Consider the following 17,306-nt stretch of genomic DNA (forward strand, 5'->3'; position numbering starts at 1 on the left):
TTTTTTTTTTTTTTTTTTTTTTTTTTTGTCTTACAGTGCAAAGCTTTCTTTCCTTTTTTTCTGCTACCACACATCCTTTTTGCAAGGAAGTTTGTAATATGATAATTTTAGTATGAAATCTGGCAATACTGCTTACTTGATAATTCCAATGAAAGTGGCAGTGTAGGGTTTTCATTGTTGGTGAGCTCTATTTGTTCATTATTTTTTCTCCTTCTTGAATTATTTCTAGGAGTAGAAGATGAAAATACTTACTTAGCCATGGTCATACTAGAAATCTTGACTGACTTTCACATTGTTTTATTTCCGCTATAACTTAATTTTTTTCCATTTGCAGTTATAAAAAGTTGATATCTCTGAAAATAACTGATACTGATATAAGACCGAAGATCAGTTTAAAATTTAATACAAAAGGTATTATTTTATTTTTATATGCCTTCTGTTGAAAAGTATGTTAAAATTTTTGACTTCTCTGTCAACTTTCATGCCATAAACAACCACGTCTTTACCGTGTTTGTCATTCACTAAGCTTGGGTTTATACCAGCACGTGGTGTAGGCTGGAAATCACAGACAGGAAGATCAGCAGATGTATGGATCTCACATTACCTTGGCATCCTGTAGAGAGGCATGCTAGGTCTGGTGCATAACTGTGACTATACCGTGAGATTGTGTTCCAGCAGAGGTTTTCTACCAACCCTTCCTTCCCTTGTTGCATTCCTTTTTAATAGAGCAAGCATTAGAGTACCCTTACATGAAAGGAATGGACATTTTGAGTTTGAGGCCAAGTACTCTAAACTTAGCTGCCAGCTTTTTAGGAGTGTGCTAGGAAATATCCTGCCCAGAACGTGGAGACCTTAATTAAGGGACCGTGGGCCCATGGAAGAATAGTTTGGTGGCAGTCTAGCCAACTTTGTATTTGGTAACCCAAAGAAAGCTCCCTGTGTCATTAGCTTTTTAACTTTGCCTCCACAGTGTATATCGAGTATTTCAAGCAAAAATGTTAATTTAATAAATCTCTTGAAACATAGAATCTTGAAGGATAAAATAAAGCTGCATTTTGTGAGAAACACATATTTTGATATCCATATAACGCCAAATGCCGTCGTATAACAAACTATTAGTACTTTCTAATTCACCTCAGCCCACTTTTCTCCTTTGAAAGCACTATTAAAACAGGAAAATACCAAATAGTTCAGTTTCATGCCTTATTCCATGTTATTGATGAAATACCTACCTCTCTTTTTTTGAGGGGGTGAGAAGATGAGGTTTATTAGATCAGAATTTCTCAAACATTATACATATATTTGATATATCTGGCAATTTTGTTAAAAGGCAGATTTCAATTCAGTAGGTCTGGAGTGGGGCCTGAGACTGTGCTTTTCTAACAGGCTCTCAGGTGGATGCTTGATGCTACTGGTCTCTGGGCTACCCTTTGAGCAGCAAGGAGCTAGATCTTTTGGCATTTCTTGATATAGATCTGAGCTATCTAGTATAGTAGTCCCTAGCTGTATGTGCCTACTTAAATTTAAATTAATTAAAATTAAATTGAAAATTCAGTTCCTTAGTCACCCAAGCAGCATTTCCAGTGCTCAATGAGTATTAGTGCAAATATAAAACATTTTATCACACGATATTCTGTTGGGCAGTGCTGATTAGGATAAAGTATAATTGTTTATGTAAAGTAGAGTTAAACATTGACAATTAGCATTCTTGGCAAATTTCAGAATTTTTAAAGACCTAATACTGTGATGTCATTTTGTTGCCAAAGATCATTTACTTGAACAAAACCTTGGATGATTGAAAGACTTCTGTGGTGATTAGTCTTTGTTATTACTTTTGCTTGGGAACATTTTTTTTTTAGATGTTTTGACAGAGAGAAAGCAGCATGCTAATTGAGCACTGGCTGTGGCAAAGCCCTGTACAATCCTTCATTCTTTTGGAATAGTTTTTATCCTGCAGGAGCTTAGGATATAATATGAGAGACCAAATAGAAAAAGAGAATTAATGTGGAATGTCTTGACTTCCCAAAATTTATTTTCAGATGAAATGCCTATCTTCAAGCTTGATTATAATTATTTCTATCATCTGCTTCATATAATTATTATTTCTGGTACTGACATTGTTCGGCAAATATTTAATGAGGCTATGCCACCCCCTCTTTTGAAAAAAGAGCTTCTTATACACAAGAATGTGCTGGAATCCTACTATAACCATCTTTGGACCAATCATCCTTTGGGTGGATCATGGCATCTGCTTTATCCTCCAAACAAGGAGTTACCACAATCCAAACAGTTTGACTTATGCCTCCTGTTAGCTCTTATAAAACATTTGAATGTGTTCCCTGCACCCAAAAAAGGATGGAATATGGAACCGCCATCTTCTGACATCTCTAAATCTGCAGACATCCTGCGACTGTGCAAATACAGAGATATCCTCCTTAGTGAGATTTTGATGAATGGTCTCACTGAGTCACAGTTCAGTTTAATTTGGAAAAAAGTTTCAGATATTCTTCTGCGCCTTGGGATGAAGCAAGAGGATATTGACAAAGTGAAGGAGAATCCCATTGAGAATATCTCCCTTGATTACCATCAGCTATCCATCTACCTAGGCATACCAGTACCAGAAATCATACAGAGGATGTTATCCTGCTATCAACAAGGTACTAAGTGATTATTTACTTCAGCCAATAAACTTCCGTTGATTGAATGTCTGCTCTGTGCCAGCCACAGTGCAAAGGGCAAGAGATTCAGTGAGCTCATGGTTTTGGGAAAATGGACTCATCAGGAGGGTAATAGAAATTATAGTGCTAGAGATGTTTCCAGAATACCATGGGAAATCCTAGGCTGAAGGAGTCCAAAAAAGCTTTCTGGAGAGTGTGATTGTTAAAGAACTATTAATGGTGTGCAGAAGTTAGCCAGGTGGAAAAGATTGAGAAGGATGTTTCAGAGGGAAACAAAAATAAACATATAGAAACATAAAAATATACTGCAGGCAACTAAAAAAGGTTGGCTTTATTGAGATTAGGGGAGAGTTCATAAGGTACATTCAAGAGGATTTTTTTTGTCACATGGAGGAGTTTGCATTGTTCAGACAGAAATCGTTGAAGACTTTTAAGTAGAGTTTTATCACATGAAGTGGAGTTTTATTCTCCAAAATTAGTAAAGTCTAAAACCATGACATATAGGTACTGTGTGGTTTCAAAGATGTTCGTTTAGACAGTGTGGATGTATGTTTCTTCTACTTTCTAGCAGAACCTTGTTTAGTTTACAATTTTAGCAGCTATTCGTTGGCTGTAGGTAATTTTAGAAATCAAGTAACATTCATGCAAGTGTTTGTATTGGCCATTCCCCAACTTGTCTGTTGATATGGAAAAGACTTCAGACCTCCTCTCCCACATCTCAGGATACCTTCTCAGCTATTCTTTTGGAAAGCAGAGTTCAAGGCATGACAACATCTCTGAAACCCTGCTGTCCTCTTCAGGATGACTTCCTGGTCCCAAGTAATTTACAGCCCAATGAACAACTGATGACCACACTGATGCTATATAAACATACAACTGTACACGTTTCTAGTGAACTGGTCCAGGTTTTCTTCAGAGATAATTGCTGTGCCCAATTTCAGTCTTGGTATTTACTAAGGCTCTGGAATACCTTTGTTTTCTTGCATGATCTAAGAATGAAAGAAGAGGACATTGAGTTTGATATATAAGAAAGTCAGGCAAGAATTTTTGACTTATAAATTAGGGTTTTAAAAAATACATTTACTCTATTAGGATTTTAAATGATACATGAGAATAGAGTATTTGAGAAAGAGTTTTGAGCACCCATTCAATTCAAGGTATTTTAAGCAGTTCTTACTCAAGCAGTCAGAAGAGCTTATTGGTCAAGTCCCTTTACTAGAGGCTTTCTTACCATCTTATATTTCTTTCCTCAGCTATTATAGTTGCTTTTTATTTGGATATCTGATAATTTGATTAACATCCATCATCCCACTAAATCTCCGTGAAGATTGTCCTTTTTTTCTTCACCATTCAATCTCTGGAGCTTAACACAGCCTGATATACATTGTAGTGCTCAGTATTAATGGGCAAGGAGAGCAAGTGCTGATCTGGATAAATCAGATTGCTAAAAAGGTCCCAACTTTCAATGGAGGTTTGCTATGTAATTAACTATTGTTTCATGGCCTTAGACTGTAAACATAAGTATTTGTCGCTTGGTTTAAAGTGCTTGTGTTCTAGGCTTTATCTGTGATACCACATTTTTGTTTACTTTTTTTCTCTCTAATCATGGATTTATAACCTTTATGTGATAATCTAAAGATTGTGTCTTGTCTAAACTGAATTGATGAGCAAAGCTGGTTATTTTTCCAGTTACTTATAGAATAAATTGGTGCAATATAAAAATATTCTGCCTTTTCTTAATCCTAGCCAGACATTCATTTGTTGCATTTGCAATTGTACATCTAAGATTTTTCTTTATGTATTATAGGAATTGCTCTACAGTCAATAACGGGCAGTCAGCGTAAGTATATTTAAAAATAAAATGTATATTTTAAGTATTTTAAGTAAATATATTTAAAAATAAAATGTGTAAAATGACTTTTTAACAAGAGATACCTATGGAATTTTTATTTGATCAGATAAACTAAGTGATAAACTATAATTGTGAAGAACTTGGGCCAGGCGCAATGGCTCACGCCCATAATCCCTGTACTTTGGGAGGCTGAGGCAGGTGGATCACAAGGTCAGGAGATTGAGACCATCCTGGCCAACATGGTGAAACCCCATCTCTACTAAAAATACAAAAATTAGCCAGGTGTGGTGGCTGGTGCCTGTAGTCCCAGCTACTCAGGAGGCTGAGACAGGAAAATCGCTTGAATGCAGAAGGCAAAGGTTGCAGTGAGCCAAGATCATGCCACTGCACTCCAGCTTGGGTGACAGAGCAAGACTCAGTCTCCAAAAAAAAAAAGAAATTGGAAAATCATGTGATCAAATCACCCCTGGTCTGCTGAATCAAGAATGAGCTTTATTCTGCCTTTGGCTTAGTGCATGTGCTCCAGGATTTTCCCAAAGATTATGTTCTAACATTTTAGTCACAGAAACTTCAGCAGGCAAAAATACCTTCCCGCTTTCTCTGTTTGGTGTTTAGCGTGTATAACTTCATTTAGTCTGTCTGTTGTTTATAGCTATATACTTTTTTTGCCAGGTGATAAGTTGTAATTTTTTTATTTCCATGTTTGTGCTGTTGTTTTTTTAAGTGTAATTAATATTCTTCAATTAAAATTATACTTAAAAATATACCACCACAGATTTGTTTGGGATAAAATGCTGGACTTTCAGAGATCAGTCAGACAAAGTCCACAAGTTTTGAGACTGAGTCTCTGGGCCAGTATCAAGGAGCAAAGTCTCAAAGAAAGATCATGTAATAGGGGGCTCACACCCCTCTTATGAAAAAGAAAGAAAACAGAAAAAATAGATCTTCTATCTTCTTATTCTTTATATTTCAGATGTATGTGCTAAGATAATACGAGTTGAAGTATTAATAGGATCAAAGTCAGGACATGCAAAATGTTAGTATTTAGAGTCTACTTAAGTTCTACAGTATCTATTATCTAGAGTCTACCTAAGATTCCAGTAGGTAACATAGCACTCAGGTTCATATTGGTTAGTTCCAGACTGGTGTTTGCACATATTATTTGGTAATTGATAAATGAACATCACATTTTCATCGAGTAATTGAAAAGAGATATCTTTTATTTCTATTTTGTGAATGTTGCTTTTTTGGCAAACATTTTAATATTGATAAGAAGCTGAAATTGCTTTCATCTAGATTTTGAGAATTTTGTCTTTAATGTTTAGGTATTGAAATAGAAGAGTTACAGAATGAGGAAGAAGAACTAAGTCCACCTCTCATGGAGTACAATATAAATGTGAAATCAAACCCTGAAATACAGTTTGCAGAACTTAATAAAGATGGGGCCTCAATACCCAGTGAATCTTCAACAGAATCTCTTAAAGATCTCCAGGAAGTATAAGCTCTCATTAATATTTGAGTTAGAAGAACTTATTCTGGGCCTTTAATTTGTTGCATGTGCTGTACTTAAAGCATCCCAGATAATTTTAGCTTATATTTTCATAGTGTTTATATAGAGCTTGAATTGGAATGGTCCTTTCCTCAGTACTTCCTTCCATAATCTTTCCTGCCATAACCATTTATTTTGCCATCATTTCTTAAATACTTATGTGGCAAGCATTATGCTAGATTGTACATTTTTTTTTAATCCCAATTGAAGTGGATGTGGGAAGGTATTAGAAAGTAGAAGAAAGTATAGTCTAAAATAGAGAGGAAAGAAAGGAAGAGAAAAGTGGGATATTTCAAAACCATTTGTGCAGAGGTAGAATGTAAATCATCCAGAATGGAATCTCCATATTTCTTTACAAATAAGTGGTAATGGTTATTATATAGTCACTAAATTCTTCTTAGATCTTTCATCTTATAGGCATGAATATGTTGCTTTTTAAAAAGTGCCTTCCTCCTTTGTTACTCACATCCATGTGTGTAAGTGAGCATCTGTGAACTTTTATTAGTAACCTACTTATTGACATGATGTGTCGTTCCTTTATTCATCAGTGATTATTTAAGGACAGAAAACTAGGATTAAGATAAAAATGATAAAAACAAAAATAGTTGTTTCCATAGAATCTAGAAAGAAATATCTATAATATTAGAAAACAAAAGATCTTAGTGGTTAGAGGAGATATATTTTGCAAAATAACCCATTGAACAGTTCGAATTACATATTTAATAATTTTTTATCTACTAGGTTAAGAGTAAACAAAGGAAAAAGAAAAAGACTAAGAATAAAAAGGTAAGAGACTATAATAGCATTATAATAACTGATTATGAACACTTGATTAAATACATGAATTCATTGTTAGAACTTAAATTAGTTCAAATAGACATATAGCACAAATGATTCAATAGCTTACTGAATATATGATTATAGAGAAGTCTGCATATGTTATATCCTGAATGATTCTGAAGTATGAAATTGTATTTCATATTTCCCTAAATTGTAATTTATATATTTGCATATATAAATATAGACTGAATTAGTCACATGAAAATTTCATTAATTTCTACATACCACTTATTTTTAAAATGCGTACTCATTGTTTTAAGAACAGCTCTTTGTCATATCTTTATTGATATGTTTAGAAGCAGCTTTCAAAACTTTTAAGAAATCTTGATATTTTTCTTTTTGTCTGAGACTATGCCAAAAATGCAATAATGTGCACAAAAAGGTACAAATACAAACCTCTTGCATTGCTGCTTTTTTGATATTTGTCAGTTGCTAGATACAAGTCAGTATCTAGCACAGTTTTAGCAGTGAGTCTCTTAATTGCTAGGAAAACTATAAGGGAAAGTCACATGTCTTTTTGTAATCAAGCATATAGCTAACCACCATGTTGTGCAACTTTGTGGTGAGAATACATTGTTTTCTAGCCTGAAAAATATTTTTAAAATCTCGATATATTCTGTATATTATAAATTGAATGAGGATATTTGCCCAACCACAATCTGGTAAGCCCATGTTGTTAGTCATTGGAAAGTGTAAACGAATTGTAATCATTAATGAAACTTAAGACAATGAAGATGAATTTGTAAAATACTTATGAAGTCAAGATTTAGAAAAGAATTTATATTCGAATCTGATAAGTAAAATATCATTGTTATATTTAACAATCATTTATTATGATTTATTTTACTTAAAAGTTATGAAAGTTAAATTTTATTTTTTAAAGACATGAGTATGGAGATTTTTCCTTACTTTTAGACAGTTCTTATCTGATAAACTAATCTGTTATTTTGATGATATTTTTAATTTTTGCCAAAGTATTGGTAAGTCATGGGTCTAATACTACATAAAACTGTCCAAGTAAATTCACAGCTGTCAAACCACCAAACTAAGTTGCAAGGGCATATACTGTGTCTTGCCTTTACTGCCATAAAATTAAAATATGGTAATGCTCAAGTTCTCAAATTTTAGTTAAAATCCCATTTCTACTTCAAATTGAAATTAAAAAGGTAACAAACACAACTAGAAATAATATATTTGTTACTATAAATATAATTACACCACTCAAAAATTCGTGACTAGTAATATTAATTTTTTAAATTAAATGTCAGCAAGTATCTAGGAACTTTTGTTTCTTTAACATCCTAAGGTTTTCTTCAATTTATATTATTAAGTGAAGTTGAAATACTTTCTGAAAGTAAGATAATTTTATCAAGATAAAATTTGGACATTAAAAGAGAGATCTTATATCTTTTACCTAAATTTTAAAGTGGGACCTAAAAAATGTCCTAGGACCTATGAAATGCTAGAAATTTATGCATATTATTACTTCATATGGAATAGTCTTATTCAAATAATCAGTTACTGTATTGTAGGCACAAGAATTGTCTAGTTATAGCGCAGAGCAACCAGTTATAAAAAGTGAAGTCAACCAGAGGGAGACTGACTCCATCTCAAAAAAAAAAAAAAAGTAAAATCAACCAAACTCTCTAATCAGAAGTTCTCATGAAAAATTCTAGCATGTAGAAATTTGCTTGTGTTCTACAGTGCTGACAAAGTCTCCATGAGTGAAACTGTGTCCTCTTTTACTTATTTTATTACATAATATGTCTGACTTACATCCTAAAAATACCTATCAGGGACTCTCTGAAAGAATATGAAGGAAAAGTAAAATTTGTATAGCAAATAGAGGGGCAGTACAGATAACTTCTAACTAGTATGTATAGGAACTTTGTAGCTACTCTATATGTTCCCTTTCTTCAGTTAAGTATTTAGTATTTGGCTTCTAATATATCCAAATTATAAATTACTCTTTTGGGGGTTAATAAGATCCTCACATCCTCCACTTAGGGTTAAGTTGGGCAAAAAAAGAGAAGACCTGTGATGAAGTGTTGGGAAAAAGGAAACGTGACAGGAAATAAATCCAGCTCATCAAATCGGGTGAACTTGGCCAATCTCACTTTATGCCAATGAATGTATCAGCCATACGAGGCTGATACATTCATGCATAAAGTTGTCGTGGGAAGAGCCAAAAGGGAATTTGAGAAATAATCCATTATGCTAGATGTGTTTATTGTGAACAATCAAAAGTCTTTTCAACTCAGGTATTCAAGTACACTAGAGCAAAGGCAGGAGTCAATAATTCTAAAACATAGAATCAAATTGGTACTGGACATTACTGGACATTAAGCATAAGGACAGACACTGAAACACAAAAATCTTAGTATACAGACAAGAAAGCTAAACAAATTTGTACATACAGCATTGTATCTATAGAGGAGGAGACCCTGAAGTTTCTTGTATGCAAGAGATGGTAGAAATTAGTACCGTGATACTCTTAGTTTAATGCATGTTAAATGCCATTGATACTACCTTTATTTGGTATGCTGCCTTTATAGTTTTATTTTAATGAACATGAAATTTAGGACTTTAAGATTTTTTTCAAATGTGATCTTAACACTTCTTTTTCTGTGAGATTCTTAATGTATCTGTCTGATTTCTCCTTATATATAGGTTTTCAAGAACCCTTGTAGTTAGTGTAGGAATAAATTGGAATTATATACATTGTATCCAAAGGTATGTTAGTAGGTACAAACACATCTGCAATACTCACCTCTCATCTGAATCAGTGATTTTGAAGTCATGTTTCAAGACTCAGTAGTAGATTATAAGACCAATTTAGTAGATCACAGCTGCCATTTTAAAAAAAGGAAATAAAATAAATAGGAATAAAAAAATACTAGAGTTCATCACATACAATGTAAGTAAGTTTTATTTCATGAAACTTATATTTCAGTTTTATACTTAGGTATAAAAGTATATGTGTAAGTGCATATGACATCATGATATATATTTCTTTAGTTATGATCAAAAATTTTTTGAGAAACACTGACCTAAATGTAATTATATTACATTATGTTGTTTTGATATAGTTGATATAGATTACTAATTCTTAGGTTATTTTTCAGAATAAAGACTCAAAAGAAGACCAAGTGTAAGTATTAGTTTATTTAATTTTTAAGTTTTTCTTAGTATTTTTAAGGCATACTTTCCTAATACGACACAAGCTTCCTTCCTTTTAGAAGTTTTCTAAGAGAAGAAGGATAATTCCTTGTCTTAATAATTAATAAGTTGCTGCTTTTTTATAGGAAGTAACAAAAAAGTTAAATGATCATTTAACGTTTAATTATCATTTGCTTTGGAAGAATAGAACCTCCTACTATTTTTCTATAAGGCTACTTGAGTCGTTTTAAAATATAGTCTGCATTGTAGTTGGACTGTATTTTAGTCTAGACATTGTAGTCTAGACCAAATCTCAACTAAGACCTAATTCTAAAGGATGCATCACTCCTAGGTTTGTAGCCTAGGAGCAATAGGTTATGCCATATAGCCTAGGCGTGTAGTAAGCTATACCATCTAGTTTTGTTATGTCCCAGTAACCCCTTTTACCAAAAAGTTTGGCTTTGTTGTTTTTAAGACTTAACGTGCATTTTTTTAATCCAGTTATTCACAGTGAATTTTGAACCTTTAATGGAAACATTTTAATGGCAAAATAATCACTGTATTTTGCCATGTATTGTGCATGATTAATAACAGTGTAGTAGATGAAGGAAGGGATGGAGACAGTCTAATGAGAAGAGATCTTTATTCCTACCAAAAAGTTTGTTAATTGAATAGTAGTGACTTTGGAGAATTCTGAGGACATAAAGTAAGATATCTTTAAAACAGCAGCAAGAACATATTTTGTTAACTTTAAAGCTATCAGTTGTTGTTGATATTTTCAATTAATGTGATCCACTTAATATATAAAATAGTTCATCATTTAAAATGGGTTTTCACTGTCTTTGGCAACAAGTTGAACCACTGGAGCAATAGTTTTGTTTTGTTTTGTTTTTAGGCTGTGTCTAAATGCCATAAATATAGCTTAATAAAGATAAAACAATGTCATCAATCACTTTGCTCATCTTGCTTACACAGTGGATCTAAATCTGGATAATGATCAGATCATCTAGAAAGCTTTGTCTTTAAATGAGAATTTTCAAATATACACAAAAAGTAAAGAGAATGGTATATATATAACAACATATATACCTATAACTCTGACTCAACAATTATCTATGTTTTTCACATTTGTTTCATACTTCCTTTGACATTTTGTTCTCTATTGAAGTATTTTCAATCCCAAACATCCTTGTAATTTCACCCCTTCATTCTTGAGTTTACATCTTAGAAATATGAACATTTTCCTATATTATCTCAATGCTGTTACTGTGTAGTCTTGTACTGCATAACAACATTTTGATCAAGGACAGACCTCAGGTATGATGTTGGTCCCATAAAATTATAATGAAGCTGAAAAATTCCTATTGCCTAGTAGTGGTGTAGCTATCATAACATTGTAGTGCTATTACTTTATTTTTTATAAATTTAGTGTAGCCTAAGTTTGTGGTATTTATTATAAAGTCTACAGTAGTATACAGTACTCACCACTCATTCACTGACTCACCCAGAGCACCGTCCAGTCCTACAAGCTCCATTCATGGTAAATGCCCTATACAGGTATACAATATTTTATGTTTTATATTGTATTTTTACTGTAATTTTTCTATGTTAGATACGTTTAAATACAGAAATACTTGTTACAACTGCCTGTCATATTCAGTACAGTAATATGTTATAATATGTTATAACAGGTTTGTAGCCTCGGAGCAATATGTGTGTAGTAGGCTATACCATCTAGTTTTGTGTAATAACACTCTATGATATGTTACGACAAAAGCGCTTAACAACACATTTCTCAGAAAGTATCCTTGTTGTTAAGCAATGCCTGAGTGTACTTTTAAAAATTTAGGAATAATCTTAGTGAACTTTTCAAAAACACAAATTCATTTATGTTTTTACAGTTGTAGGGGTGCCTGGAAACATTTAATTTTTAAAAGCTCTTCAGGTAGCATAGAAAAGTAATTGAGTTTGAGAATCAGTGGTCTACACAAGCAATTGATTTCATCGAACTTTTCAGAATGTTTGGGTCACTCTAGAATACCTCAGTAATACCTAATTACTGCTTATATAGTAGTTTATTAATTATTCCACAAGCATTACATTTCATTGTTTTCTAGATCTCAGAAGTGTTCTGAAAAAGTAATAATGTATCCCTAGAGTTTCTATTCACTAGTTAAATTGAGCCATATCACACTCTAAGTAAAAATACTCCTATTTCTTGTTGCCATTCAAAGAGATTAGAAAGGAAATTTAGAGCTACTAAGTAGTAGGCCAAGTGAAAGGACAGTAGCATGCAATTAAATTTTAGGAAAAAAGTGTAGAAATTGGTTAATTGCCATTGTGTGTGTGTATATATATATATATAGTATTTTCATTTTTTAAAAGTGGTCTCTGTTAGTAGTGTGGTTACTGAAATCCATGTTATTACTGTAGTTCTTGTTAAAAGTTCTGTTACAAAAGAAACCTCCATTTTACAGTCTATTTTATATTGCTGTTTTCAACTCTCTATTTAAACGTACATTGGACCTAATCACTGAAGTTGCTTAAACTAACCTACTTGTCAAGAAAATTAAGGGGGAACAAAGAATGTTATGATGGTAAAATAATACAGCAGATGTGGAAATGCTTGCCAATATTCCTGAAAGTACTGTTTTCTAAAGGAACTGATGTTACTAGTTACAATTTGTAAAGTGAACTCTGTAGTGTCATAATTCTTGAAAACAGTGGCATGAACAGAATTAAATAGGTACCTTGATTGAGTGCTACTTTAAATATGCTAATATTCATATGAATCTTCAAAAGAAAGACTCAGTATGAACACTATCCAAACTTTCTTTGGTCATAAACCCTTCTAATGGTGAGCATCTTATGAAACTAGTATAATACTCTTTGGAAACAATAGCTTAGATGAAAATCACTATACAATTGTAAAAGCTCACATTGATTATGTCACCACTACAGCCCTTATATGGTAGAAAAGGAAGAGCAGTTGAAGAAAGAACAAGCAAATCCACACTCAGTCAGTAGACCTATAAAAGATGATGCAAGTGATGTTCAAGAGGATTCTGCAGTGGAAGACAAGTTCTATAGCCTGGATGAATTGCATATTCTGGACATGATAGAGCAGGTAAGTATGATTAGAGAGGGTGCCTGCCTTCTTTTAGATTCATTTGTTATCTAGAGTTTTTCCTGTGACTCTTTAAACAGCAAGACCCTTTGAAAAGCCCAGTGGTTTATACTGTTTGTGAGGAGAAAGAGAAAAACATAAAAGGTAAGGAGGGATGTATGAAGGAAAATAGAATAAGAAAGCAAAGAACCCCTAGGAGCTGGAAACTTCACTTTAGCCCTCAAACCATTTCCTGGCTTTAAATATAGGGCAAAGTTAATTACAAATGCATTTCTTGCAAAGGTTTTTCAAATACCACAAAGGGAAAAAAAAGACTAGCATAATCCTACTAGATTACATGTCATGAGAAAAATAGTTTTGTAATATAAAGCTGCTTTCATTTTTAAAAATTAAATATGATTGTTACAGTGAAACATCTACAAAAAATATTGATGTATAATCATTTTTTTTCTGGCTCCATTCCTGGTAGTAGTCACTGCTTGGAATGGTGTACCTGTATGTGAAGAGGCATGTGAACACGATTTAAGTGCTCAACAGCAAATGAAATAATTTTTTTAAAAACAATTTTTTTTACCTACTAATGAGAATTCAATGATAACCTGCTCTGCTGTTTAAATATAGTGGTATGTAATATGTAGGAATCCTCATTGTCTAAAGGTACAGTTAGTGCAAATAATGCCCTGGCTGATAGTACAACATTCATATAATTGTCATACCTTTTTTCCTCCTAATTAGAATATGTACATTTTAACTGAAATGACATATTCTTAGCTCTGGATATCACACTACAGTTTAAATATGAGATCTCTGATTTTCATTTTATAGCCATGAGACTATGGGAACTCAAAAGATAGAATTAAAATGTCACATATCTTTAAAAAAGTTTGTTCATTAAACCTGTTTATCATCTGCATATTGTGTCAAGAGCTATGCTAAGACAGAGTCTCTACAATCTATGGATAATATTTACAATCTAGTAGATAAATAGAACATTAAACTCAAATGATACCGTGTAATAATTAAGTGCGTGGGCAATTAAGACTGCCTTAGAATGCAGGCCCCTCCACTTACTGTCTATGTGATTTGGGGCAAGTTACTCACTTATTTTATCATCTCTAAAATGAAAATAATGACTGCCTATGTCATTTGGTTCTTACAACATAAAAGCATTACAAAGAAAATGCTGAAGAAAAGGTAAGCATGCAGGTAGTGGTATCCAGCAGTAGCAGCAACAGGGAAGTAACTGGTACTGTTTATTAAATGCTGTAATTGAGGGGAGGTGGGTTTATCTAAATTGGGTGTTTGACTTGAGACAAAAAACGTGAAAGGAGTTAGATGGCAACTTGAAATCCCTTTCAGATATCTAAAATATTAGTGATTTTTTTAGAGGAAAATAGTACATGCATATTTCCTTTGCTCAATAGGGCTCAGCTGGCAAAGTCACTACAGACTATGGAGAAACTGAAAAGGAAAGGCTTGCTCGTCAAAGGCAGCTTTATAAATTGCACTATCAGTGTGAAGTAAGTATTTTTGCCATTAGATCTGAGGGAAGTGAGAAGTATTTCAAATATTAAACTTACTGGTGCTTTCTGTTTGAAAAGAACTTAGTTTGTTTGCTTTTTTCTTTCAATTTCTGGTGACTTGAACGTAATTATCTGAAATAATATTTTTTATTGATCAGGATTTCAAAAGACAGTTGAGAACAGTGACTTTTCGGTGGCAAGAAAACCAAATGCAGATGAAAAAGAAAGACAAAATTATCGCATCTCTTAATCAACAAGTGGCTTTTGGAATCAATAAGGTTTCCAAGTAAGTGTAAGTCTTTTGATAAAGGGAAATTCTGGGTTTGTTCCATATCTTTAATAGTTAATCCCTGTGTAACCGCTAGATGGCACTGTGACTACACATTAGGAATTCTAACCACAAGACTGCACTTGTTTAAAAACCAACTGTGTTTTGTCTTGCCAACTGGATTGAGAAATAAGCAGCTGCTCACACTATATATCAAACTTTTCATGTATTGGCTGAACAAGTGTGAAGATAATAGAATTACATGAGAAAAATAATTAACTTTCAGGTCATGACTCTAGTTTGTAAAAATGTGACCAATGATTGGCTGTTTCTTTATAGTATATGAGTACATTTCTTGAAGACACCAAGGAATCAGTTGAGTGTATTTTTATGTTGGTCTCTCATTTCTGTTCTAAGCCTGCGAGATTGAAAACAAATCTTTATGTTTGTTTGATTGATTGGAGGAGACTCTTTCCCCCTTACCCCAATCTCTTTTCTCCTAAACCTAAAGTATTAAATGCCTTCAGATCAAAAATTCTGACTGACTTAGGGAAAAATTAGTAACCTGCTTTGTTCTTTTTGTACTAATCACTGCTTCCAACCTGTATTTGTTTAAATAGTAGCATAGTTTGTAGCACATTATTTTAATAAACAGTAATACCATAAGACACCAGCCATCCAAGAAGTCTAGTTTGAAATCCATTGCAGTTTCTAGAAAGCTGATAGGGAGAACAGACAAGTGCTTTGAATGTCTTTGAGTGGGGAGTCCAAGATATTTCTTACAAAATTGGGGAAATATTTGCCAGAGATTTAGGTCTTAATTTTTCTTTCATATATTATATCTACTACATGAAGGGGTTATCAGGAAGAACTAGATGCCATAGTTCTGACAACATAATTTCGCTCACAAACATTGTCAGACTTATCCTGACTAAAGTTAGAGAGATCCTTCAAGTTCAGAAGGCTGTGAGGACTTAAGAAAACTTAGACAAATGAAGCTGGCTGCGATGATTTAAGAAACTGTACTTTAGGTTGGACGCGGTGGCTCACACCTGTAATCCCAGCACTTTGGGAGGCTGAGGCGGGTGGATCACTTGAGGTTGGGAGTTTAAGACCAGCCTGACCAACATGCAGAAACCCCATCTCTACTAAAAATACAAAATTAGCCAGGTGTGCTGGTGTATGCCTGTAATCCCAGCTACTTGGGAGGCTGAGGCAGGAGAATTGCTTGAACCCAGAAGGCAGAGGTTGCGGTGAGCTGAGATCATGCCATTGCACTCCAGTCTGGGGAACAAGAGCAAAACTCACAAAAAAAACAAAAAAAAAGAAAGAAAGAAACTGTACTTCAGCATTCAGAACTTCATCTGGATGACCAATCCAGAAATATGTCATATAATATCAGAGATTAGAAAAGCAATGCCATCAATGCAGATGAGCTGCCTCTCTTCCATCTGAAGATATCTCTCCACAACTCTTGACCATGGATCCATGCACTCACTCTATATGCTTGAGGCTATAAGCAGTCCACTTTAGGTGATGCATATGTCTTCACAAAAATGAACATTTCGTGTTGGGCATTCACCAAACATCAAGGGCCTACTATATTAGAAAACTTGTGGAAGCCACATGTAGAAGATACCAAGATGTGTGAGACATTCATTATGATCTAATGGAGAGTGTAGATTAACATGTAAGGATAAAATTACATAAAACAGAGACTTCCAGGTCCACCAAGATGTATAGTCCCATTCCTTACAGCTGTTTCTTGTTGAGACTTTAACACCCTGGATGTAACGAAACAGACAAGCATAGGGACGCTCTAGAAGATGGAATAAGAAAGCATGCTGTCTAAAGACATTGAGACTTGAGGAATGAGCTGGCAGTAAATTTTCTCTCTGCCTTCCGTATATCTCGGGACACTTTGGAAGCCTTCAACCTGGAATTGCTAATAAGCACAAGGGGAGAAAAACTCTAGAAAAGCCTGTCCCTTCTAGCCAAAGGATCAGTAAAATGAAATTATAACAATAGAAAGGCTTTTTGACAATACCCACCCTACTGCAGCCACACACCAGTGGCCCCACACCACCCCTTGGAAGTAGGCAGTACACGCTGATTCTCCCACCTAAGTAAGTAGCAGCAATCCTATTTTCCTGTTGGGGTAGTGTTGGCAGTACTAAGCAAGCAGCTGACTTCCAAGTTCCACTGGGGAAAAGGAGACAGTGCTTTAATTCCTCTGCCAGGATGTGTCAGTGTGGTCCAGCTGAAAGCTGAACCTGTACTGCTACCCAGCACCAAGGTTACTTAAGCCAG

At 33.9% G+C, this 17,306-nt stretch overlaps 1 protein-coding gene across 2 annotated transcripts in view; it reads left to right on the forward strand.

Moving 5' to 3' along the window:
• DZIP3 (DAZ interacting zinc finger protein 3) overlaps positions 1–17,306 on the forward strand; it is a 99,083-nt gene that overhangs the window by 53,437 nt on the left and 28,340 nt on the right. For both annotated transcript variants that reach the window (XM_011995433.1, XM_011995440.1), the window contains 9 exons: positions 335–411; positions 2,040–2,657; positions 4,486–4,518; positions 5,856–6,025; positions 6,821–6,865; positions 10,045–10,070; positions 13,040–13,205; positions 14,630–14,725; positions 14,887–15,014. In XM_011995433.1, the coding sequence (XP_011850823.1) occupies positions 335–411; positions 2,040–2,657; positions 4,486–4,518; positions 5,856–6,025; positions 6,821–6,865; positions 10,045–10,070; positions 13,040–13,205; positions 14,630–14,725; positions 14,887–15,014 (1,359 nt within the window). The remainder of the gene's footprint in view (positions 1–334; positions 412–2,039; positions 2,658–4,485; positions 4,519–5,855; positions 6,026–6,820; positions 6,866–10,044; positions 10,071–13,039; positions 13,206–14,629; positions 14,726–14,886; positions 15,015–17,306) is intronic.

The sequence above is a fragment of the Mandrillus leucophaeus genome, unplaced genomic scaffold, assembly GCF_000951045.1.
Source record: "Mandrillus leucophaeus isolate KB7577 unplaced genomic scaffold, Mleu.le_1.0 Scaffold113, whole genome shotgun sequence".
Classification (NCBI taxonomy): Eukaryota; Metazoa; Chordata; class Mammalia; order Primates; family Cercopithecidae; genus Mandrillus; species Mandrillus leucophaeus.